The 26,556-nt window shown below is 39.5% G+C and overlaps 2 protein-coding genes across 4 annotated transcripts in view; one reads left to right on the top strand and one right to left on the bottom strand.

Annotated features, from left to right (window-relative positions):
- npr2 (natriuretic peptide receptor 2) overlaps nucleotides 1–10,806 on the top strand; it is a 66,704-nt gene extending 55,898 nt beyond the window's left edge. The window contains exons 16-22 of the mRNA XM_061263110.1: nucleotides 424–570; nucleotides 1,566–1,689; nucleotides 3,074–3,142; nucleotides 4,498–4,672; nucleotides 6,952–7,050; nucleotides 9,369–9,460; nucleotides 10,223–10,806. Coding sequence (XP_061119094.1) covers nucleotides 424–570; nucleotides 1,566–1,689; nucleotides 3,074–3,142; nucleotides 4,498–4,672; nucleotides 6,952–7,050; nucleotides 9,369–9,460; nucleotides 10,223–10,285 — 769 coding nt within the window. The 3' untranslated portion in view covers nucleotides 10,286–10,806. The remainder of the gene's footprint in view (nucleotides 1–423; nucleotides 571–1,565; nucleotides 1,690–3,073; nucleotides 3,143–4,497; nucleotides 4,673–6,951; nucleotides 7,051–9,368; nucleotides 9,461–10,222) is intronic.
- An 8,100-nt stretch (nucleotides 10,807–18,906) lies between these two features.
- spag8 (sperm associated antigen 8) overlaps nucleotides 18,907–26,556 on the bottom strand; it is a 44,962-nt gene continuing 37,312 nt past the window's right edge. The window contains exons 1-6 of one of the 3 annotated variants that reach the window (XM_061215889.1): nucleotides 24,022–24,217; nucleotides 23,481–23,640; nucleotides 23,140–23,185; nucleotides 20,241–20,355; nucleotides 19,461–19,523; nucleotides 18,907–19,209 (exon numbers count right to left, since the gene is read on the bottom strand). In XM_061215889.1, coding sequence (XP_061071873.1) covers nucleotides 19,114–19,209; nucleotides 19,461–19,523; nucleotides 20,241–20,355; nucleotides 23,140–23,185; nucleotides 23,481–23,640; nucleotides 24,022–24,090 — 549 coding nt within the window. In that variant the 5' untranslated portion in view covers nucleotides 24,091–24,217 and the 3' untranslated portion in view covers nucleotides 18,907–19,113. Of the gene's footprint in view, nucleotides 19,210–19,460; nucleotides 19,524–20,240; nucleotides 20,356–23,139; nucleotides 23,186–23,480; nucleotides 23,666–24,021; nucleotides 24,218–26,556 lie in introns of those variants that run through there. The other 2 variants (XM_061215890.1, XM_061215888.1) reach the window with 2 other exon arrangements.

Below are 26,556 nucleotides of genomic sequence, written 5' to 3'. Positions count from 1 at the left end.
GCTTCCTTTATTGCACCAAAGAAAATTACATTAACTCCCATGCTCTCTTTCAAAATGCACACACAACAGGGCGCAAAAATCCACTCACTCTCTCACCATTCCCAGTGGCCTCACATACACACACGGACCAATCACCAGATTCCCACTCAGCTGCATACCCTACAGCAATGGTCTAGAGAACCAAATCCATAATATATTTTAATTCCAAAACCATTTAAAAGGCTGAGAAACATTGATAAGAAAATCCAAAATCAGTTTAATCTGAACTGTCCTTTTTAAGGGCAAGTTAAAAACTGACAATGATTAGCCTTGAGTATTGAATATGCTCTTAGATGAAAAACATGCCATGCTTATAGTGGACTGTAAAAATATGGTAAGTTGTGAATGCACAAAAACAACTAATTGTATTTTCTTTTATTTCAGAGAAGGGAGCACGAGTATTCTCAATAACCTGCTCTCCAGAATGGAACAGTATGCCAACAACTTGGAGAACCTGGTAGAGGAACGAACACAGGCTTACCTGGAAGAGAAGAGGAAAGCAGAAAATCTACTTTACCAAATCTTGCCGCAGTAAGGAACATCCTTATATAAAAATTGATAATGCATGTGAAGGTGACAATAAAATTAGAGTTCATGAATATAATACAGCGGCTGTAAACTTGATTTGTTTGAGCTCATAAATAATAATGGGCTTTTAATACATACGATGAAAATGTGTGATTAAAAAAATGTTGTGTCATTTGCAGTGGATTTAGTCTGGAAACTAAGAATGTGAATGTGATTTGCCCGTACTGCTGTACAAGTAGAAAACGTAATTGAGTCAGTGAAATGGGAGTTCAAGGGTCCGTGTACCCAGTTTTTTTATCCATCAGCTGCGGAGCAGAGATACCTTATTTGCAGATGAAAGGCAGCTTTAGGAGAAAGTGACAGGCCAGGGCTGTCATTAGTGAACACAGGGAGGATAAGCATGATAAGCCGTCTGGGGAGACAAGGCATTATCTCCGTCTATTTCAGATTTTTCTCTGCCTCCTGTTAATTCATTTTCACATTTCCTTTCAAAATGTTCTCACGATACTCTTTTCTGGGAAAGCCTTTTTTCTATCCTCTGTGAAAGGATAGCAGGTTTGAGATAAAGGACTTCTGAGAGAACGGACTTGTTGAACTGAACACCAAAGATACGTAAAATAGCGAAGATTCAGCCCAAATAAATGTAATGGTAGAAATTACCTACTATCTGTGCTTTCAAAGCACTGTCGAGAGTATAGACTTAGTATACATTAGTTGCATATGATCATCATAATGAATGTCAGGCTTGCTGCAGGCCTTTATATCTATTATCTATCTACTGTATTAGTGTACATATTTCTCAGGAATCTGGAATTTAGCTTGAAAAACATGCTGTAATATTAATGAGAACTTTTCCAATACACGTTTCTTCTGACAAATTACAACGTGCAGGATAAGGACCCTGCATGGCATTAGTGTAGTGAAATGTGTCTATAACGTGAGCAGTCCACTGGCTGGCCAGTCCTCATCCTCTGTTTCATTCTTATCTCCTCCTGCAGCTCAGTGGCTGAGCAGCTAAAGCGCGGGGAAACAGTCCAGGCAGAGGCGTTTGACAGCGTAACCATCTATTTCAGCGACATCGTCGGCTTCACGTCAATGTCAGCGGAAAGCACACCACTGCAGGTGCTGTTGAGCTCAGACGAACACCCACCTCAGCTCCTCATCAGCAGTGGCAGAGCAGGGCTACTCATGCGTGGTGCCTACTAACAATGCCTGTTTAATCAAACGCTGTCGTGCAATTCAGCCCAGTTAAGAGATTTTACTGATCATGGCTGTTTTTTTTGTCAGTTATGACACAGTCAGTAAAATAAATTAATCATTGCAATGACAATAAAAAAAGTATTTTTATTTTTTAACAACTCAAATTATGACATTGCACATATATTTTATAATATATTGTTTTGGCATTGAGACCTGTACCTCCCAACACTTTCAATTTAGAAGACCTCTAAATAGTGTTATTCCAATGTTGTTATTCAATGTTACACTTTCTGCTAAATGATTACTTTAGACTATAGTCTGTATCTATATTATACATATATATAAATATATACACTGTATGAATGTAGTTTGGCCATTTCTACCACTGTGCGTGAAGCCGGCAACCTACTAGGTTTCCCAGCTCTTTCTGCAACATTCAAGTGCATAATTGTGCTGAGGGAATTTAAATATGAAGTAATGGAAAATAGAAGTTTTCCCGGGCAGTTATCACAGAATCTCTTTCAGTAATTACTACACTGTAACAGCACATTTTACAGCCTTATTTTTGCTGTCGCGGTAAAGGGAGAACAGAGCATAAGCTAGTAAACTATAAAGAAATAGATTGATGGTTTTCGACCCTAATCTTTCCCAGTCATTATCAAACTCAGTCACATTCACATCCCCCCTCTGCACATCATAGCAACAGTGCATTTCCATAGCAACCACTTAAGGAAGGATTCTGAGAGTGACAGTGACATTTAAGGAAAGTTTATCTTTATAAATATATATTTTTAACAGTGATTAATGTATCATGGTTGTTATGGAGCTTGTTGTGTTTTTATGCCTGTGTTTGTCGTTTATTTTCTCTAGGACGTGCATTTCTCTCTAAGCTGTTTTCCCAGGCTTACATCCAAAAAAGAGAGAAGGCTTTCATTTGGATATACTGCAGGCAGTTTATGTAGAGCATATCACTTCCAACTGAGCACTGAGCATGCTCTGACCAGAAGTCAGATTTGAGGAAGCAAAGCAAGGATTTCTTTCTTTAGTTTCATAGGATAATTTTTCTTGCTGAAATTTTTCTTGCTCTTCAGATCTAAAAAGACCGGCTTGACATTAGTAAACATACTTTATTTTTTTCTGTGATGAAGTTTTAAATGTTTTTGGTTTATTTGAATTGTTGTTGTGTATTGGTTGCCGCATGGGAAGATATGACAGTGGAGCAGTCTCACTCTGAACACCAGCGAGGATTTTTATGTAATTTGTTTACATTGATATACATTGAATACATTGTCTTTTACTTCTTTAGGTTGTGACATTACTCAATGATCTGTACACCTGCTTTGATGCCATTATTGATAACTTCGACGTGTATAAGGTAAGTTACAGCAATACCTGTAAAATGTCATGTAAACATAGAGTGGCTTCCAAAAGTATTCAGACCCCTTCACATTTTGCACACTTCATTATGTTGTATATTAACCCATAACCCATAATGACAAAGGGAAAACATGTTTTTGATTTTTTTTTGCTAATCTATTACAAATCAAAAACAGAAATCTCTAAATTATGTAAGTATTCAGACCCTTATTTCATTACTTTGTTGAAGCCCTTTTGGCTGCATTTACGGCTTTGAGTCTTCTTGGTTAAGACTCTACAAGCTTTAACCTGGATTTGAGCAGTTTATCCCATTCTTCTTGGCAGATCCTCTTAAGCTCCATCGTTGTTGGATGGGAAGTGTCTGTGAACTGCACGTGGGCATTGTTTTTCATGGGGTTTAAGTCTGGGCATTGGCTGGGCCACTCAAGGACAGTCAGGGACTTGTCCTGAAGCCACTCCAGTGTTGTCTTTGCTGTATGCTTTGGGTCAAGGTGAACCATCACCCCAGCCAGAGGTCGCTTGCACTCCGGAGCAGGTTTTCTTCAAGGACCTCTCTGTATTTGACTGCATTCATCCTTTCCTCAATTCTGACCAGCCTCCCTGTCTCTGCCACTGAGAAGCACCCCCATAGCATGATGCTGCCACCACCATGCTTCACCGTAGGGATGGTATTAGCTAGGGGATGGGCAGTGCCTGGTGTTTGCCAGACATTGCGCTGGAGTTCTGCCCAAAGAGTTCCATTTTTGTCTCATCAGACCAGAGAATATTTTTCCACCAAGCAGGCTGCCTATGCCTTTTACTCAAGTGACAGGTTCTCCCATCTCTGCAGAGGACTTCCGTTAGAGTGACCTTGCCTGGTTAGTCAGTTTGGCCAGACAGCCAACTATAGGAAAGAGTCCTGGTGGTTCCAAACTTCTTCAGAATACTTAATGAGAGATTTCAGTTTTTGATATTTAATAAATTAGCAAAACTGTATAAACATGTTTTCACTTTGTCATTATGTGAAGGGCAAAAAGTGAAATGGTCTGAATACTTTCTGAAGCCACTGTATCTGTACTAGCTGTATAGTGGCTATTAGTACTGATGCGCCGTATGACCTGCCATTGAATCCTGCACAAAGCAAAAGCAGAGGCAGTAGCAGCTGGGAGTGCTGTAGATTGGCACATAATTCTCAGTAGCATTACACAGGAGAGGAGGGCTGTGGTCAGTAGAGTCTTCCTTCCTGTAATCTGCCTGTACCTGGTGTATATGAAGCAGACTCCTCCAATGACATGGCTGTACCGTTCAGAGCGAAAATAAGAGGCAGCTGGCAACATCCTTACTTGTTAATTTTATTTATTTCTTAAAACAAAGGTGGAAACAATTGGAGATGCATACATGGTTGTGTCAGGACTCCCAGTGCGTAATGGGAAACTACATGCACGAGAGATTGCAGGGATGTCATTAGCCTTACTGGAACAGGTGAAAACCTTCAAGATTCGGCACAGACCAAACGACCAGCTACGGCTACGGATAGGCATCCATACAGGTACACATTATTACTTTTTTATTATACACCCTGTGGCTGTTTTTCTTCACTGAAGGACAAACGTTACTGAAAAATTGTGTAATTATAGGAATTTTTAGTAAGTTCTGAATTGGCTGCAAGGTGGAATAACTTAATAAATAGCTGTAGGAGTGTTAATTTCTGAGCTTGGTGCTTTGGGAAGTGGGGTATCACGAGAATTGGTGTTGGGACTTTGTGTAAATTATGTAAACAGGCACATTAGTATCAAAGTAGTTCAAAAGCACTACACTGAGTTGCATGGAAACAATTTAAAACAGTGCTAGGAGAAAAAAAGCTGCAGATCATTGTCACGTACAGTACCAGTCAAAAGTTTGGACACACCTTGCCTTTTTCTGATTATCCTATTAATGTTTTATTTTCTCTATTTGTAATCAAACCAATTCATACGTGGTCAAAGTGCAGATTCTCTGATTTTATTAAAGGGTATTTTTGTATTTGTGTTTCACCATGTAGTAATCACAGTGCTTTTAGTACATAGACCCGCATTTCAATGTTTCCGACAAATTAATATAATGTCAAATAAAATAGTCATTTTTGGTATTTGGTTGCATATTGTCTGCATGAAATGACTTCAATATCACCAAAGTCTAGATATCATATTTTCAGGTTGTCATACAAGTGATTAAAAAAATCTCTTTGCATTTCAATGGGTCTCTATGGGAATTGGGGGTGGGTCTGAATGATACAACAGGTATAGGCAGGAAATTCCATTTGGATTTTAGCATTGAACCCTGAGATAATTCAGTGGGGAAAGTGAGCAGGCATTTTTACATCCAGGAAGTACAAATGTGTTCTCAGGTGTAATACATCATGCACATTCTTTATTAAAGTTAATTTGCAGGCTGCAGTTTGCAGCATTGTTACAGTCCGATGGTATCAGTTTTCTTTTAAGAAATGTCCCTTCCGTTATTAAATATCACACTCTCCAAACATCCCGTTTTGTTTTAAACACTTCTTTCATATGTCAGTCTTCCATAATCACAGCAATCATCATCATCACTGACAACCCTAATCAGCATCATCAAACCATGCCAGCTACATTATTCCTTTACTTGTCTTCATTATCTTCTTAATGGCCATTATTTCCATCCCATCATTATTACACCATTATTATCCCTGCAATGCTGTTCTGATTAACACAGTTATAATATATTCTATCCATTCCAAGGATCTCTAGGCACTTCACTATATAGAGAGGATTAATTTCTGAAGACAGCATGTCCTCTCTCTGCTGTTGCAGTTCCCGTTGGATTCATGTTATGAATAGTCATGTCCTTGGGACTGGTTATTCAGAAATATTCACATTGGTATGAACACTGGAAACTTGTTACCAAAAGAACCCTATGTGCTTAGGAAGTAGAGAGGATAGAAAGAATGCAGGCCTTCCTCCAGAATCTGTGGAATAAGTAAGTTCTGCCAATGTGCAGATCCAGCTTGGGTGATGTACCGCAGCCATTTTGGTCCGGGAAGTCATTACACAGTATATGAGGTGGAGAGGAACAGCTATATTAGTCAATAAAACTTGGAGATGATTAGATATCCAGACTGGGAACACTGTTACACTCGGGGATGAATGCTTTCGTTGAGCAGAGCAAGGCCCTAAACATGATTATTTTTGGTTTATGTTTTTACCTTCAACAAAATTGTGCAAAAAACCCTACCCTTGAGCACAGATCAACTTGGCAAACTTAGCTGCAAACATATCACATACTGTATATAATAAATATAAATAAAAAGGCTATATCAAGTAAATTTTTCCTGAAATCTAGGAAAAATATTTACAATACAGTTAAAATACATGTCCAACTAACAAGAATGGTTATATAATGGTATAAACAGGCTGATTTCATATTTCCATGCAGGAATTATTTACTGATCAAATATATTTTTGCAGGCATCTACTCTGTTTTTTAATTATAATATTACCATGTCATTTTCAGAGGTGTTTTGAAGTAATTTTTTCAATGTGTGAGGCCCTTGAGCTTGAATAGATATCTTTCCTTTTTATAAACACTCATTAAAATGGTTCATAGCTTAGAAGAATGAACAGAACAAGAGCATTACCAATATGTCTAGACTTGAGTAATGTGATGTAAACCTAGATTCATAAAAATAAAAATAAATGGTCCCGAAGTTATTTAAAGACGATATTGACCAAACTCTTTTGAACATCCGAAGCACAGCTCTATTGCGGGTATCAGTTAAAGCTGGAATGCACTGATCAATGGCCTTTCATGCAGGGCCAGTCTGTGCTGGGGTCGTTGGTTTGAAGATGCCAAGATACTGCTTATTTGGAGATACTGTCAATACAGCGTCTCGGATGGAATCAAATGGAGAAGGTGAGTCTGAGGTTCATCTTTCACTTTTTCACAGGCTGCAGATGCTTTCTAATAGCATACATAGAAGCGATGCCATGCCACATTTGTGAAATATGGAACGTATATTATTCACTGGCTAGTCTGGAGTTCAACTTACTGACATCAGTAATGTTCATTGAAAATGTCTGTGGACCATGAGCGCCAACAGGCTAAATCTTAATGGTGAAATATTTATTCTGGGTGGGCTACCATTCATTCTGTGCTGCTATGTTCCTTATTACCAATTCCCCACTTTATCTGGGTTTGATTACAAACAGGATGCACTGTTTGATGAGAAACCTCCATGAATGGGAGAGGAACTATGAGCTCAGGAACTATGTGAGTGCTAGCAAAGCCAGCTTGTCTTTCTTATCCGTGACCTTCCATACCTTTGCAGGGTACTAGTGTTTTGCCAAGGAAGTCATTTTTGCAAATGGCACATCGAGCAGCAAGCTGGCAACAGATGTTTAGAGGGGTAATTTGAACATTCTAATGGCAATAATCTGTACTGTGAGCTTGAAGTCCTGACAACTTGCTTGTGGTGATGGCCAGGGGTCTTCTCTTAGATTGTGCTGGACTCCACCAGACACAAGCAATCAGGACTCTTAAAAAGGCTTCACAAATAGTTGTTTGACACTCGGTCGAAGATTGTTTTCTGTTTGGAGAATAATAATACAGGACAATTTGTACCGTTAGAAAATCACAGAGCAATTGTAGTAGCTGTGGGGAAAAAACCATGGGAAAAATGCATCTACTTCAGCATTGTGGCTGATATTTTGGTGCAGCCAATTTCGTAATTACACACTCCACACACAACAACAGATGGTGTACATAACTGTGCTGGGGGAAAAACCATCAGGACCCGTAACTGCATCAGAAGTTCATAAAGTCATCCAGAATCATCAAAGGAGTGGAGAACATAGGATGTGCCTCTGCCAAAATATAAAGATGGGAAAAATGATATTCTGAGGAAGAGCTTTCAACCCATCAGAGAGTGCACTGTGACCACAGGAACAAAATCTTCCTGGCTCCAGATTTTTCTCTTTTAAGCAATGTATACCAATAAGGGCAGACAAAGGTTTGAACATCAGGAGGAGGAAGACTTGAGGAGGACTCCATTCTATGCTCTGAATAATTACATCTTTTTTCCCCTTGGATATTCCTTTCTGAGGTACACCCTTAATCAGCGGATGGAAAACAAAACCTTAAAAGCAATCAGTTTATTGATTTTTTAATGACGTTTCTTCAGGATCTGGCTCATTGTAGTGCCCATTTCTCAGAGATGTTGGAGGTTGTCACAGTCACTCGCAAGTCCAGCATATCGCACAAATGAAGAATGAATATTCACAGCCCCCTACACTGCCAGTACCATTGTATCACCATTGCTTGTACATGGAGGTGCAATGGGCACCCATATTTCAAATTAAAATCTTGCCCACACCTGTGCCAGCTGTGGTCAGGAGTCCTACAGGGCAAAGCACAGTTAGAAAGATGGTAGCTTTGCCCAGGGAGGGTGGGTTTGGCCAGCAGGGGTTCCCCCTTCTCATCAGGAACGAGCAACCCCTCTGGTTAATCAGATGCCCCCCGAGCTGTGCAGCAAGTTCACTTCTGTGTGAGTGAGGAAAGTAATGTGAAGAAAGAAACGGTGGTTTGGCAGGGCGTTTTTGGAGCGCATGCATGCCAGTCCGTGCTCTCTCAAATTCATGGAGGTAAACGTGCAGACCTAAAAATATGATTGGTCATTTCAAACCGAGAGGGAAAGAAAGAAAAATTATTTGTGCTAACATTTGATTTGAAAATAATGGGACAGGGATTCCTTTGTCAGACTAGGAGCTAAAATAGCATACAGTCTTCCAATGGTCATTTGTTATGAATATTTATGGAATTGATTTTGGGTCTGAACTGTTGACTGTTTCAGCAATTCAACAGTGACGTACAGTAAGTAGGTAACAGCCTGACTGCTGATTAATATTCATGAGCATCTACCTCAACTAGAATCAATGCAGGGATGAAACATTCTGTGTAAAGTATACGTGCATTACAGTCCTGCGGCCAGTAACTACTGATGCAGTGTCTCTAGAAATAGCTTGATGGCTACAGGTTATACTGTCTGTAGCAGGGGAGGTTCTTTATTGGACTGTGAGCCATGCAGTTACACTACACTGTGAATGTCAAGTCAATGTGGTGTGCTGGCTCCTACCCCGTTAAAATAGTGTGGTGCTCAGTCCATGTTTTATTCATGTTCAGTCAAGGCATTGCACTTATACTGATTGTCTTTTTAAAATTGATGCTTTCTGCAGCCTTGAAGATACACCTTTCGTCAGCTACCAAAGAAGTGCTAGATGAATTTGGTTACTTCGATCTCCAGCTACGAGGGGATGTAGAAATGAAGGTGAGGAGAAATTGCAGGGAAAAATGCCCATTGAAGCAGTACACAGTACTGAGATATACATCATATGAAATGCTTCAACAGCGAACTTGAATAGCTCTGAGTACAGGGCTTTGAATCATAATAGTATAATATAATAGCATTTGCATATCATTTAAATGTTTGAGACATTTTAAGTTATTGTTCATTATTATGTGCTCAAATCTCTTCAGTTTGACTAAATTTTTACTCAAGGCAGTTAACAATATCAGAATGGACCAATGGATTTGATTTATTCTAAAGCGGGACATTCATGAAGAAACTACAATTATTTTGAAATTGACATAATTGATTATGCACTACAATATTACATTACATTATTGGCATTTGGCAAACGCTCTTATCCAGAGTGACGTACAGTTGATTAGATTTAGCAGGAGACAATCCTCCCCTGGAGCAATGCAGGGTTACGGCCAACGGCTGTGCGGATCTTACTGTGGCTACACCGGGGATTCAAACCACCAACCTTGCATTTCCCAGTCATTTTACCATAACCACTACGCTACAGGCCGCCCTACTGTTATGACAGTAGATTTCCCTTATACAAAACTGCAGAGTATTCCTGTAAGGGTCAATGTGCTACATCATTAGTGAATGCCACTGTGACCTTTTAAGGAAGTGCAGCTCTCAAGTATTTATGGCTGATTACTCTGGCCGATCAATAACCCCAGTGCCTCTTGACATATTTATTGATTACGTTTTGTTTAATTTTTTCTTTTCCTGCAGGGCAAAGGCAAAATGAGGACGTATTGGCTCCTGGGGGAAAAGACCGATGTCTATGTGATTTGAGGACGGTGTTGATGATATGTGCCTACCGTATGGTTGAAGAAACCAAGGAGGTGACAGTGGCACAGTTCATTGTTTTTATTTGTTCTAAAATAAGTCTTGAAGGTGTTTTCCTTCCCAAACGGAACATCAAGATATTTACTATATGATACCTTTGAAGAAAGAAAGGTAATTTCAGGTAGTTTTTCAAGACGTTTTTATGAAGAACTTATGAAGAACTTTCTGTCTTGGAAGTGAGTAGTTTTCAATGATGAATTCTAATTTTTTTGTGCTTTCTATATTACAATTTGTATAAGGTGTTTGGAATCAATGATTTATGAATAATATTTCCATGCAGCATACATAACAGAAGGGGGCACAATTTAATGAAAGTAATTTTTGGCACCCATGGTGGGAACACATTTCAGGCACCAGGGTCGATGTGAAGTCCCATGTTGGTCGTGGTGTAATACAGGAGCATACATGTAAATATGTATATCCAAGATATTGCTAAATATTTTGCTCAATAAATTGAATAAAATGTACATATGTGATTTTTTTTTACTGTAATTTCTTAAGGTTTTATTATCTGCGGGTATGAGGCAGGAGCTAGTGTGTTTGAGACAGAGTGTTATGCTTTTTTTCATTGTATTGCAAAAGTATTTTCTACAAAGCATTTTGAATGACGACTGAGTGAGTTTTTTAACAATCAGATGAAATGTGCGATTGTGTAGGATGACATTTAATTGCTTGCAGCAGGGTGTTTTGATAATATCTGGGCCACATTGCCTCAGCCAGTGTTCCATAAATATAACTCTTGTTTGCAATTCTGCTGAGAGAAGGTTTTTTTCATACATTTCCTCCACATTATTTAAGATTAATAGAGGTGCTTATATCTTATGTTGACCTTCGAAGAAAATGGATACTGTACAGTACAGAAAATGGATACTGTGCAGTATACAGCATAAAGAAAAACCATCTTGTAAAAGATGTTTTTGTTTGTGTTTTTAAAGGGGCAAAATAATACAGTAAACCAACATAATGAATGCAATAAGAGTGTACATACAGTATGTAGGCCTATATTGTTTACAAAATGATCAACATTTTAATCAATTTGCACTTTACTGAGCTTGTCTGCTGCATTTGAACCTATGGAATACTCTCAAAAATATCCTCTTGACATGCGTAATTGCACCAGGCAAGATCAATAGAACACAAATGCATATTTGACCCAGGTGTGATAGGTAAATTAGTCCAGAAATGTGGAATATCTGCACTCATATTTTGCATTGTTTCTGTTTTTCTGGGGGGAGAGTGTATGTGACTGTTGAAGGAGCATGATTAAAGTGTGTGTGTGTGTGTGTGTGTACCCTGCTATACTGTACCATCAAAGCAGATCCTGCCTTGCTCCCTTTCCCCGTTCTTGTTGGCCATTCTTGCTGAGTCGGCGAGACTGGAAAGGAATGGATGGCCACATTTAGTGCTGTGATCTGAGCACGGACAGTGTCCTGTGGTTTCTGTGATCAATGGTGGGGAATGTGTTCAAAAACAGCACTGCATTCAATGAAGGAGCGAGCGTCACTGTCACTGACTCCACGGTACATAATTACGATGACACCACTGGCCGTTCGGCTTCCATTAGTGAGTTCCCAGTGAAAGCTGGCGAGCGTGTCTTCTCTACTCTGTGGGAAAGCAGTTGCCCTTCTGCATGACACTTCTTAATTACCATCGCCCACCTCCTCTGCTTCTTCACTGCTACAGTAATTAGATTTGAAAAATTCCCTGCAACATTGTCTCACAGTGTATGTTGCAAGCGACAGTATAACACTAAATGGTATTTTTATTCTGCATAACTACTGGAATTGTACCAGTTTTATATAAAGGTTCTAAAATTATCTCCGGGAGACTTGCTCCATGAAAGACGTGAGCAGCCTTGGATGCGCCGTGCACACCCGATCTCCACCATTAAATTCAATCTCAGATGGCTGCCTGAGGAGCTGTTATCTTTTCACGCTTCAGCGCTGCTGCTTGTTGCATGATGTGCTTTGCTGCACGTCAAGAAGGTGCACTGAGTCTGCAGCCTGGGTGAACATGGACCAATGAAGCAACCTCATTTAAATGACATTTTTCAAACACTCATGATATGTTTTTTTGTTGGAAAGTTCCTAATTCCACAGCCATTCGCTGTTTATTTTTTGCATTTCTGGGGAAGACAGACTGTGATTGTAAACAGCAGTGTTTTATGTATTCAGGTAAATCCCATTGAGATAGAGGTCTCATTTTCAAGGGAGAACTGAATTACATAAAATAAAATAAAATATTAATAAACACATATATATAGTTTTTAAATTGAAATAACAACAAATATATTTAATATTTTAATATGATAATATATCCAGCCTCTACACCCCCTCCACATCAGCCTCTACACCCCCACACCAGCCTCTACACCCCCCCCCACACCAGCCTCTACACCCTCACACCAGCCTCTACACCCTCCACACCAGCCTCTACACCCTCCACACCAGCCTCTACACCCTCACACCAGCCTCTACACCCTCACACCAGCCTCTACACCCCCCCCCACACACCAGCCTCTACACCCTCCACACCAGCCTCTACACCCCCACACCAGCCTCTATACCCTCACACCAGCCTCTACACCCTCCACACCAGCCTCTACACCCTCCACACCAGCCTCTACACCCACACACCAGCGTCTACACCCTCCACACCAGCCTCTACACCCTCCACACCAGCCTCTAGACCCTCACACCAGCGTCTACACCCCCCCCACACACCAGCCTCTACACCCCCACACCAGCCTCTACACCCCCCGCCCACACACCAGCCTCTACACCCCCCCCACACACCAGCCTCTACACCCTCCACACCAGCCTCTACACCCTCACACCAGCCTCTACACCCTTCACACCAGCCTCTACACCCCCACACCAGCCTCTACACCCTCACACCAGCCTCTAGACCCTCACACCAGCCTCTACACCCCCACACCAGCCTCTACACCCCCACACCAGCCTCTACACCCCCCCCACACACCAGCCTCTACACCCTCACACCAGCCTCTACACCCCCACACCAGCCTCTAGACCCTCACACCAGCCTCTACACCCCCACACCAGCCTCTACACCCTCACACCAGCCTCTACACCCTCCACACCAGCCTCTAGACCCTCACACCAGCCTCTACACCCCCACACCAGCCTCTACACCCCCACACCAGCCTCTACACCCCCCCCACACACCAGCCTCTACACCCTCACACCAGCCTCTACACCCCCACACCAGCCTCTACACCCTTCACACCAGCCTCTACACCTCCCCCCCACACCAGCCTCTACACCCTCCACACCAGCCTCTAGACCCCCACACCAGCCTCTACACCCCCACACCAGCCTCTACACCCTCCACACCAGCCTCTACACCCCCACACCAGCCTCTACGCCCTCCACACCTTGTGAGGGTCGTTAGACTATTACTGTCATCGCCTCGTCAAAGCAATTTCTCGATAAACTTCTGGGGGCAAAACGTGCGGGGATCTTAAGTAAAGGAGATTTCAGTCATCTAAAATCCATTGACACCGCACACCTTGGGACCATACAGACGGAGGGGCCTTTGAGACTGAATGGGGTGTGAACTCGTGGCGTGTGGAGGGCAAGCTGTGGGACTGAGCAGTTCAACGGAGCTGGGCTTCATTAGCATGCCTGCTGTCATTCAGGGAGGTTGCTGCTTCACTGGCGGCAGGCCCATAATACATCTCAAGCATCCTGGTAGAAAATAAATGATGTGCAAACTTCTAATTAAATTGCTTTTTTAAGTAAACTGTACCAAAAGTAATTTAAATACTTATGTATTTAATTATCTGTAAGAAAACTATTAAAATGTCCCATCTGCTTTATATTGGCCTTTTCCTGTGTCCCTTGCTGGCTTATATTTCAAGTTGTGTGAAGGATCTGGTTATAGCTACACTGGAAGAGGATGGCTCTGGAGATATTTGAAATCAGATATATATTTGAATATAATTCATTAGTAATTAGTAAAAATAGAATTCAGTGTAAGCGATCGCTGTAAAGAAAGGTAATGTTTTTTTATTGCTCAGAAATACTGTATAATTCCCTAATTGAGGATTATATATATATATATATATATATATATATATATATATATATATTATACGGGGTTGGAAAGAAGCCAATCACAAAGTTAAGTTATTTTTGACAAATAATATTCTTTTCTCTAAATAAAATGCTGAATTTAGTCTAAAATTATGTGTTGTCATAGTTACCCTGTACTATGAAGGTGACTAAAGGAATGCTGTCAAGAATTGTTCAGAACAGAACAGGTTCGTGAATCTGTAGTGTGATTTCTCGGCTGGAGAAACCCAGCACATCAATAGACTTCAGCACTGAGCCTTTGGATAAGAAGGTTCCAAAAGTCGCATTGTGATTCATCCAAGGACAAAAGCATCCTTGCCTGGTAAATGGATAAAATACAGCTTTTTGTGTTATCACAGTTTAAACTCTGTCAGAACAGCAGCCTGCAAAACTAGATGAAAAAAGTGAAAAAAAATTCTATTATCCATTTATGCACTTATCTTTCTTATGTAACATCTTTACTCAGTGGATACAAGCCTTCCTTAGAGAGAGAATGACCAAGAAAGTCAATCTGCCTCTCAGGGAAGGAGATAAACTTGATAATTTACCATTTTGGGGTGTTTGCTTACTGACTGCACAAATCTGGTCCATCCTTTTAATTTAAAAGAAACAGCTTACAGTTTGTATAGGATTTGTGAATATTGGCAGCTTGATGCTGCTTTACTCAGGGAAATTATGAAGCTGTGAACTGCAATATGGGTCAAATAAATTTGGATGCTGAGCAAAGAAAGTACATTAAAAACTGTAGTTGGAACAAACACTTACGGACAGATGAGCTGGGTATAACCTGCAGAAAAATGATGGAAAGAGGAAAGTATGGTAAAAGAAAGGAACTTAAGATAAAACTGACCAAATAGGCGAACTAAATACACAGCCTTGATATAAAATGGTGTTGCTCCTGCTGTAAAGATTGTATTATTGCAAGGTGCCAAAAGAGAGTCCAGAGAGTGTCTGATATTCTCTAAATCCACTCTCTGAGGGATTGAAATTTTTGGCAATAAACTGAAACAGTTGCACGTTCAAATTGCATGTAATATAAAAGAAGAGAATGTTTATTCTGCATGGACTAGATGCTCATCCTGGAAGCTCACTGTTGTGTTAACTGTTCTGTACATGCCTGTATGCCTCACAAATGAGATATGTAAAATCTTATTTAGATGTGCTTTTCCTTGTCAAAAAGGAGTGCAATAGCAGCACAGCCCTGGATAGAATTACATTGACCAAAATGTATAAACAGTATTGCCAGTGATTTGATAGCACCCTCTTGTTGATGGCTTTAACACAGGAGGCAGATACTACACCTCGGTGGTACACAAAATGGGGCTGAAAACAGTACACTCTTCTCACTGCTACCATTCAGCCCATCCATCAGTGCTGTGCAGAGCAGCTATGTTGTTTTGTCATAATAAACAGCTTGTGAAAACCGATGGATGGGCGAACATGTTCTTTCCCCCTTGTGCCGGGCTGGAAATTACAGCTGGTAGGAGTCCTCTTGCCTTTGATGTGTTTGTGTATTTGTGTGGGTAGCAAGCCGGGCTTTGTAAATGTGAACGAACTAATCCATTCCAAAGATACTGTAAGTGCAGCCATGGCAAAATGTTAATTACTGGAAGTGCTTTCAAAGGAAGAGAGTGCACACATATGCAGGGCAGCGAAGCCCTGGGTCTGGAGATAACAATATGCTGTTCTACCACGCTTATGACGACTGGATATTTTCTACACAGTTCCTACATGCTGATCAGAATTTTCTACGGTTTAATCACAGTAGCTGAATTTAGATTAGTCATCAGTAAATATGTTAACATAGCAAGTCAGTGTGAACCATGGCTGTAAATGTTGTATTGACATAATTTAATGATTTTCCAATTCATCATTTTCGATATGTTTACTTTTATATAACTACTTGCTCTTTTATAGATATTTCCAATATGTAGATCAGAAGTTAAGAGCTACAGATCTGGGTCAGATCTAGGTGGGGTATTATCTACATCCAAGGGCAGGGGCTAAGTTTTTACATGCCGGACCGGAAAGTAAAAGGCACTGTCATTTGAAGTAACAGGACTGAAAAATTAGTCCAATTTCAGGCAAGTAATCCGAAACTAAAGCCCCCAGCCTGCCACTGAAATGTATAATTCTTGGCAAGACAACGTGATGAGCATAAACATAGTGAACGCCCACATACATACATATAAATAGTATTCTTTTTCTTTCTCTGTTCCGAGAAAGGTAAAAAAAAAAGAATCTAAATTCTGTGCTGGAAAAAAAGGAAATAAGATTTGCATATTTTATATTGAGTCCACTCATTCAGACACAAATGATGTTTGCATTCTGCAGTATTTGTCATAGCTGTCTCGACCCTTCCCCCATCCCTATATCATTGGCATTTGAGTGGCAGCAGGCAGACTCCAGCGGTGGAACTGACGCCACTTGCAGATCCAGCCGTTGCCAAGCTGAGGTGCGTTTTAAAGGCATGCGCACTGTGCTTTATGTGGGTTGCTATGACTCAGTGATTTACAATTCACATTCTGGGCTTAGATCTACACATTTCACTCAGTATCTTTTCCGGGGGAAAATCCAATCAAAAGGTGCACTATGAATGATACACATTTCCGATAGTTGATCTGAGTTCATGCCTGCCAGTTTTAATGATTAGGCACATCGTTTTTTATTCTAATTTCTTTAGAATTTGTGTTACATAACTGATTCCTTTCAGCAATACGTCTGGCAAGTGATTCACAGAGTCACAGAGGTTAGACAATTGTTTCAATGAATTGGTTTCAATGAATAGCAAGGTGGTCATCTTCAGTCAATATTTTCTCAAGGAAACCTGAGAAAAAATGAATGAATTTCAAAAACATCCAGTCAGATGCTAAGGTCCTAATAAATGTCATACTATTCATTGTGTTGTATGGTGAATAAAATGTAGAATTACTGACTGCAAATTAATCTCGTATGAAGGTAAAACACTAGGGGCCTTGTGTCGTGCAAAGGAGAGATTTTGTGCCTGAAGGGCATATTTCTGTGCTTCAGAATCTTGTCTGAAGATGTGCTAACCTTGTCTGAAAGCAATATGAATTCTGTAGCATTGGTGCTCCACATGGACACCAGTGGATGCAGGTATATTTTGCGAGAATGAGACCATGTCCAAAGCCAAATGCAGTACAATCCCAGCAGAACATATTTTAAAAAGCCCATCAACTCCAGTTCAGTAAGGCTCTTAACCACTCCAGACCAGCAAAGGGGTGACACATTGTGAAGCACTAGCACTCAATATTAGTGATTTGCATATACATGTGTATTTTCTAAAAGGAAACAACCAAAGTTAACACATTGGCTTTAATCTACAAAGCACTCGTCTAGTAAACAATTAGAAAAGTTGTGCTTTAGAGGATTATACTTAATCCTCGCTTCCCCGACAATCGCAAAGGCAGAACATGGTAAGAGTGACACGGCAATGCTTGTACATTCTCACTGTAGATGGATATGATGGTACAAGGCCGTTTACTAACAACAGCGGCTTGTAGCGTAGTGGTTAAGGTACATGACTGGGAGCCACAACGTCAGTGGTTCGAATCCCAGTCGAGCCACAATAAATGATCCGCACAGCCGTTGGGCCCTTGAGCAAGGCCCTTTACCCCACATTGCTCCCCGGGCGCTGCACTGTGGCTGCCCACTGCTCCTGAGTAACTAGGATGGGTCAGATGCAGAGGACAAATTAACCCACAGGGTTCAATAAAGTATATCTTATCTTATCGTAATTCCACAATTCAAGAATGTATTGCTACTTACAACCCTTTGTATGCATAGCAGTCATTTAGAATGTGAAATTGAGAATATTTAACATGTTGGTGATCATGATGCGAACAGTGAGGTGACTGAGAGTTTGGAAACCAGAGATGGATTAAGTTTAGATGGTAGGAACTGTATTCTTGCTTTAACTGTGTACATGAAAATATCCACATCGGTCGCAATATGATTAAATACGTAGTGCGAGACAGAATGATCAGCAAAAGGACGGCTACTTAAAGTAGACTGATCCAGCGTAGTTGCTGTTCAAGTTGTAATTGTAGCAGTACATTAATACGTAAGTGTACATCTTTCAAAAAATCTGATCGCACACAATACCGTGGGCAATCTTACTGTTTTAGGAAGCACTCTAAAAGACAATCACATTAAAGCAGAGGTGTGAGGGACATGTCCCCCAGCTCAGTGATGGATGCACAACCTCTCTGCCTGCTTGGAGGGATGGATCACCCTTTCATGACCCTGGATGCTAGTCACACATCCGAGGCCATTCTCTCATCCTCTCATCCCCTCCCACCCTGCAGTCCAGTCATACATCACTCTATGGACTGAAATAAGGACAATGCTTTAACATGTTACAAGAGCCCCTGTATAGCGGACCTTTTCGTAGTTTAAAGTTTCATAGAGGTCGAGAGAAATGCATTGTAACACAAAAACTTATAAAACTAATAGCGTGAAATGGTTTTTATTGCTTAACAGAATTGATTTTCCAGAAAGAATTAAGTAACTCGCAGCATTTCAGTTACGTATCCTAATACGTGTATGTATAGGAGGACAAAAATTTGTGGTAGAATTGTTGGTTATTAGACAGAGATAAAAGAATGTGCAACATTGTTTGTGTACAGTATAGATATCTGGATAATTCTCAGGTGTTCAAAGCACTGGATCATCTAGACGTTGGCCAATTGGTGTGCTAAATAAGGAATTCCTTTTGAATGGAGTGTCCCTTGTCTTGACTGCTGTTACACGCTGAAAGAGGATAAAATGAAACATCAATAGTCACAAAAAATGAAGCATGTTTGTGACTCCTGCGATTATTTGCTCATTTAAAGACAAGATGAAATCAAAATGTTAACTGAATCTAAGCCAATGGCAGATTTTTGTATCATCTAAACACTAGATATGCTATGAAAACACTAACTTCACAAGATTCAAGTCATTTTAAAATGACTTTTCTGCTGCATATTTGTGGAGAAATGAATTCCCATTTTGATACTTACCTGTACCTTCTCATGGTTCTCACTCCAAAAAGAAATGGCCTGTTCACTTTTGTAATCATGTTCCTATTGATGATGAACAAAGAAAAGGATTACTCCTCAAACAGCATACTCACCATACATTCCAGACACAATGATATCCAAATACTTTCCTCTTGTGTGTTGGGTTTTAATATTTAGTATTTTAGCGCTCATTTTTTAATTTGTATAAACTAAAACATTTTCTTGTTCACATGATATCTGTGCAGTCTTTGCTTTTTATCTGTACATTGAAATTCCTAACCATTTGCAGTGGTATGTTGGAATCGCTTTTGAAATCAGAGTGCTTTCATCAAATATGTCTCCAAAACTAACTGAGCACTATTCTCCATAGTCAATTCTGATTTATCTGCATGTTTTAAATTGCATTTGAGGATTTGAAATTACATTTCAATCAAACATAAAGCTTATTTTCATTGATTTTGTAGTATAATTGTTTGGGGAAATGGGATCGCAACTTAAAAGATGTATGTTTGATTCCCAGCTGGGGTGCCTCTGTTGTACCCTTGAGCACTGTATTTAATTTGTATTTCTTCAGTAAACATCCAGCTGTAAACGGATTGCATGTAAAAATCTGCAAAATGCAAATCTATCACAAGCAGCTGGTATACTGGTATACTGGTAGAGCAGTGGACTGAATATCAGCACCCAATTCAGACCCAAGAAACCAGGTGGGGTAGAGTATGAAAAAAGGAGCAAAGTTCAAATATGGCAGGTCAAAATGACTACTGTACCATACTGCACCTTGGAGGGAGAGGGGGGTACTGATTGAAACCCAGGTACTTTGAAGTCCTCCCTTGTGGTGGAGATGAACTCTGCAGGAGGAGGACCAGGATTAAATTCTTCATCCACCTGCTGGCTGTGGGGTAAAAAACACCAGCGTGAGACAAGTTTTAGGTTTTCGATTGGAGTGTGGTGCAATGCAACAGAGAGTCCCTCTGCCCACTTACACTCAGTGAGCAATTTATTAGGTATTTATTAGATTTATTTTTTAGAGTCTTTATTTTTTAAGTCTTCTGCTGCTGTAACCTATCCACTTAAGAGGTTTGATGCCTTGTGTGTTCAGAGATGCTTGTCTTCGTCATTGTAATGTATGGTTATTTGCGTTACTGTCACCATCCTGTCAGCTTTGACTAGTCTGGCCATTCTCCACTCACCTCTCTCATAACAAGGCATTTTTGTCCACATAACTGCTGCTCACTGTTTTTTGCACCATTCTCTGGAAACTGTAGTGTGTGAAAATCCCAGGAGATCAGAAGTTTCTGAGATATTCAAACCACTCTACCAACAATCAAATCCATGATCAAAGTCACTTAGATCACATTTCTTCCCCATTCTGACATTTGGTCTGAAAAATTGCTGAACCTCTTGAACATGTTTGCATGCTTGTATGCATTTAGTTGCTGGCACATGATTGGCTGATATTATTGATATGTACAACTCTGCCTAATAAAGTTCCCAGTGAGTGTATATGGAATGTCTTGGCTCAATTACATTGTATTGCCCAGAGAAAGAACGCATTAAAAAACTAGAGAAATATTTGCCATACTGACATGTCTGATTGTGAATCCATCAGAACTAAATACATGCATAATTACATAACACAGACATCAGACCATGCTAATCACTGTAACTGATCAATGTCTTTCCATATTAATTTCAACAGCTCAGTGTCATTTACTTTAATATAATTTACTCAAGTACCACTGATCCAAGCATACAGTGTGTGACAGTAAGCCTAACACTTTGGTCTGGCCTTCATCCATGCACTTCACAGCCATTAAAGAAACAAAAAATACTCCCTCTTCCCCGGATTACTACATTATCCATGTCCCTCATGCAACCACTTTGTATAGATGACAAAATAAAGAAACACAATATGACAACACTGTATGAATACGGTTTGCATTCGCCTACATATTGGTCTAAATCTAAACACAATACAGAAAACTACAGAGACACTCTTACATATTACTGTTGCAAGAAGGCACAAATACTGCATAAGTAATACAAAAAATAAGCAACCATCCCATTTTTTTCTTGGAGTTTGCCTATTCTAGTAGTTGAAACTCACACTAGAGTGGGCTAATGAACTATAGGCCTTTTCTATTGGAGGTTTTTATGGGGGGGGGCCAAGGCCAGTCAGCAGGGTCGGGTATACACGAGGGCTGGAGCCACACAGTCCGTGGTAGCTAGGAGACCCACGAGCCGAAACACAGCCACGCTAGACTGCCCACAGCCATCTCTCCGCCCGCAGTATAAATCCCCAAAGCAGACACATCTGTTCCCCCCCATCACGGGATGCAAACACAATAACCCCGAGCAAAGAAAGGAGGCAGGCACCTTTGCCTCCTCCCCAGCACACATGTGGCTTACAGGTGGGCCCGCACACACTCTGACCCATCACCGTCCACCTCTGTGTGCCATCCTCACACAGTTCAAGAGCTGCCACACGCAAGCCACATTGAAGGAGAACAAATCATTTGTGTTCCAAAAGAAGAAAAACACCTAAGGTTAAATGCACTTGAGTAGGGGTGAAATCTGGAATGCAAAAAATTTATATTTAACAGAAACCCGTGTACTGTATATGAGATAAAGGATCATTCCAATTTGAGGAGATTCTCAATTTGATAATACAAAATACTAATTTGGTACTAAATTTGAAGTATGTTGCAACTCACACAGAAGAAAATGAATGATTACCAGTCTCAGAAATAATGTCATAGTGTATATTTGTACTTTTCAAATTTGGTGGCTTAGTGACATCTTTGGTCATTGGTGGTCACAATATGTGTTTTCACATTCTAAACATCATTCCATTTGAAATGATGCTATTTAATAGGAACTGCATGAAAAAACCTAATTTTCATTGAAAACATTTTACAAACTCAAACACATTGAATCAATATTGCTACAAAAATGCCATTGTGAGGAGGTATCAAATGTGTTATTTTTTTATATGAATATTCCTCTGCAAGTGTCAGAATATAACTTATTTACATTAGATTACAATCACTCCTTTGCTGGAATGTATGTATGTAATGAATGTACTGTATGGCCAAACAAGCAAAAACAAATTGAGTCTTCAGTCATAACAATAAGCTATATCCATATATCTCAGACATTATTGTCTATTTTTATGGCTGAAATGTAATACAGGCCTACGTTTTCCACACAGCGCCATTCAATAAAGTATAATTGCCATTGTATACAATACATATTTCTTCATATGCACACTTGGCTATCCTCTTCAAAAAGCCCAAATTTAAAATGATCATTTTAATCCCAAATTTAAAATGGCTCCTTTGCTTGGAACGTGATCTATTAGGCACATTATGATGCAAATTCCGAAAAAAAAATTATTGAAATGTCTGAAGTTTTTATTTAACTAGAAAACTAACCAATAACTGTCCATGCAGATTCTTACATCATGCTCTTCCTATGGTTTCCTGTCAAGAGAAGGTTTTTCTGTTCAGAATAATATATTCTTAAAATTGGCCAAGACATGGAAATTTGCCTGGACATGGATATTTTCAATATCTTGCCAAAAAGCTATTCCATCAAAAAGGTTAAAAGTAAAACACAAGATACAGTACCAATTGAACACCTAAAAAGAGCACAGAACAGAATTAAAAACACTAACCTTATCGTGTTGTAAAGGGCTTTTTCTAGAAGTTCTTCCCGTAGCCCTTTCAGAAAACATTTTTTTAAACGCAGTTAGGAAAAAATATTTTATCATGCTTTATGCAATTTCTTTATGACATAATCAGCTTGGCCACATACCTTGAAATTGTATAATTTTCACATTATACATTGCACATATTAAACACACAGGCATTGATTTATTTTGTGCCCAAGTGGCTGATGATCTTCGATTTAGAATCTATTCAATGTCCCCTTGGACACCTCATTGGAGCTAAGGTAAAAACAAACAGCTTATATGGCACACAATCTTGCAGAAAGCAACTTCCTATTATCCCATACCCCTCTGTCGTATCTGGGAAGCTGCAGGAGGGATGAAGGCCTCTTTGACTGTAGTGACATCTTGCGTTTTAGATACCAGGTCCATAGAAATTATCCCTTGGTGTCCATGTTTGGAAATATGAGCTTTGGATTCCTCAGTATCAATAAATGATGTGGCTCTCTAAAAATAAAAAAGAGAAACAGATCTGAAAGTAGGTAGGAAACAAAATGTAAGCTGTTGTATAGTATGCTGTCTTTAATTGCAAACCCTTGGGTCCTGGGACTACATCCAGGTATTACAGTTGAAAAGGCAATAATTTGGCCTTATGCCTCAGTGTGAAATTGCATGTCCAATCTTTAGAAACGGCCAGTTTTACTTGGGTACAACTTGGGTTGTACACCACCTCATTCGCGATAAGGGTTCCAGCTACATCGGAGCGGACGTTTGCTTGGTAAGTTAGCTAACTAGCTAGCTATTGTGCACATGTGTTAGTTCATTATAACAGTTAAGAAATATGTTAACATATCTTAATCATCCGCGTCACTTTAGGCTGCGACTCACCTCTTCCACCCAGTTGTCCAAGAGACATTTGGCAGTCGATTTTTTACCCACATCGTCTGATGTGTTCATTTTAACCTTATATTTTGGGTCTGTGGATATACTGTATTTGTTTATTAAAGTATTGTCAAGAATATTTTTCCTGAAATCAAAAATGCAAGGAAAATACTTCAAGCTCCCAGCAATGGCAGAACCTCTTGAAAAGCGTCACCATAGCGACTGTAAACAATCAGCGTCATCTGCGAGTGTGAGAGAGATGGCTGGACGGATCAGCACTCGCATTCCCCAACTATTTTTGCAAGCTAGCCTACTAGTCAAGTTTATATGACAAAATTCAAATTGAATTTCAATTATTATATCCCTGTAATACGTTATTACAATATGCGTGACATTTTATTACATTAGCCTAAAACCATTAAACTGACACGCAAGTGTAATAGGCAGTGACCAACTCAAAGTTATCTAAATTAGGACAGGACGTTGGCTAAGCTGCTCTGTAATATTTAAAGGTATGCTGCCAAATTAAGGTTTATTTTACTCTAAACATTTTGATGTGCAGTCTTTATTATTAAGAGGGACATCCAACAGTGCAACATATATCTTCTTCCTCATTAATAAATATTTCCCATTTTCGTCGTGCATTATTTAATCAGATAAAATGATCATACTCTTAAATTATGCAGGGACGAATTAACTCTATGAAATAGGATAGTCGGAACATTAAAAATAAAAGTTGTTGATATATCTTTGAAAATGCATGTACCCTCAGTGAGCACTTTATTAAGTATTTATTAGACCAATTCTTTTTTTACATCTGCTGCTGTAGCCAATCCACTGAGAGGTTTGATGCGCTGTGTGTTCAGAAATGCTGTTCTGCATATCACTGTTGTACTGCGTGATTATTTGTATCACCTTCATGTCAGCTTTGACCAGTCTGGCCATTCTCCTCTGGATGTTTTTTTGTTTTTTTTCGCACCATTCTCTGCAAACTCTAGAGACTGTTATGTGTGAAAAGTAGTTTTTTTTTCTTCTGCAAATGTGAGACGAGCATTGAAGCTTCTCTTCTCTTTAGTTAGCAGTGGCACCTTGCTACCCTCCCATGAATCTGATTGTGGAGTCATGAACATTGGCATTAGCAGAAGCTAGAGAGGCCATTTCATATTGTGCTAATTGCAAATAATGACATTAGAAAGGCAACTTATTTTTAACTGATGAAATTAAAGACTGTGAATCAACAGGCTCCTAACTGGTGAAATTGAGTACACCTGGCCACTAACACTAACCACCTGGCAGAGAATACAGAATTAAAAAACAAAGCAAATGATATTGAACACAACCGCTCAGCAAACGAATTAGGCACCTATTGATCAACCACAATCATTTGATCAAACATTTGTTTACCTCTCTGGATGTAATTGTTTGTAATATAGTCCAATAAGCATGGTAAAAACATGAGTTTTATTCTTCACAGCAGGCATAACGATGTCTGATAAAATGTGGCTTAAGAGGGTAAATAATCCCTCTGAATGAAAAGCAAATAATTAATAAAAATGAACAGCTTGTTAACAGTTCTTGGATTCCAATTGTGGTTGGAAAAACCAGTTTGAAAACCACTGCATTAGGTTGTATAAAATTGTGCAAATTGTAGTTTCCCTTGGAACAACTAAACAGTTGTTTTCTAAACAGTTTTTATTTTCATTTTATTTTTGGTATTGCATTAGTAAGTTTGAAGTTGGAGAAACTAGTTATTTTTTGTTAAAATGCTGCCCCAGATGTTAAAGGTACAATAGGTAAGATGTATGTGTTAAAACATTGTTACAAGACCATTGCAAATCCCATCCTATCATTGAAAAAGGCTCACTGACATGTTGACTCACCCTCTGCCTGTGTTTATAGTCCTAAAATTCGGATTTCAAAAAAAAACACAGTTGACGGCCAAACACTCTATCAAAACTTTGTATAACTGTACAATAATTCAAGTTTATTGGTTGTCAGTGCATTTACAGAGAAAGGGGAGGAATAAACAGTGTTGTGGTTTGAAGATGTTTGTTGCTGCTATTCCTCTCTTGACCGTCAGAAGTCTGAAATTACCAATTGTACCTTTAAATACCGGCATAATATTCCCAATTTTGGAAGGTAACACGTGTTCAATATTGTGGCCATCGTTTCTGCATATAACCAATGAACATAAAACAGGAAGACAAAATAAATGGGTGAAAATGTATTTACTTGGTAAATTTAAAGTCAATCACTCAGAAATGGACTGTAAGGTTACTCTGGAATGGATGTTTGTGCCTCAGAACGTGGATGCAAAATTGCTAATCTGCAGTCCATTCAGCTCTGTCCTTCTCAGTCATATCCCATTCAATTTAAATGTGGTCTGGCAAACACAGATGAGCATGCTTTGAGCACTCCTGTGTTCAATCAACCAACTTACTGTGAGGGCACAATAAGCTATTGATTCTAATCATCATTTAAAAATTGTCACATCATTCCTCTTGCCACGAGGAATCAGTCACCTCAAAGTACAAGTTACAA

Source organism: Conger conger, chromosome 12 (genome assembly GCF_963514075.1).
Source record: "Conger conger chromosome 12, fConCon1.1, whole genome shotgun sequence".
NCBI classification, from domain to species: Eukaryota; Metazoa; Chordata; class Actinopteri; order Anguilliformes; family Congridae; genus Conger; species Conger conger.
Note: the sequence above shows the minus strand (reverse complement) of the source record. Positions and strands in the feature narration are given on the sequence as shown.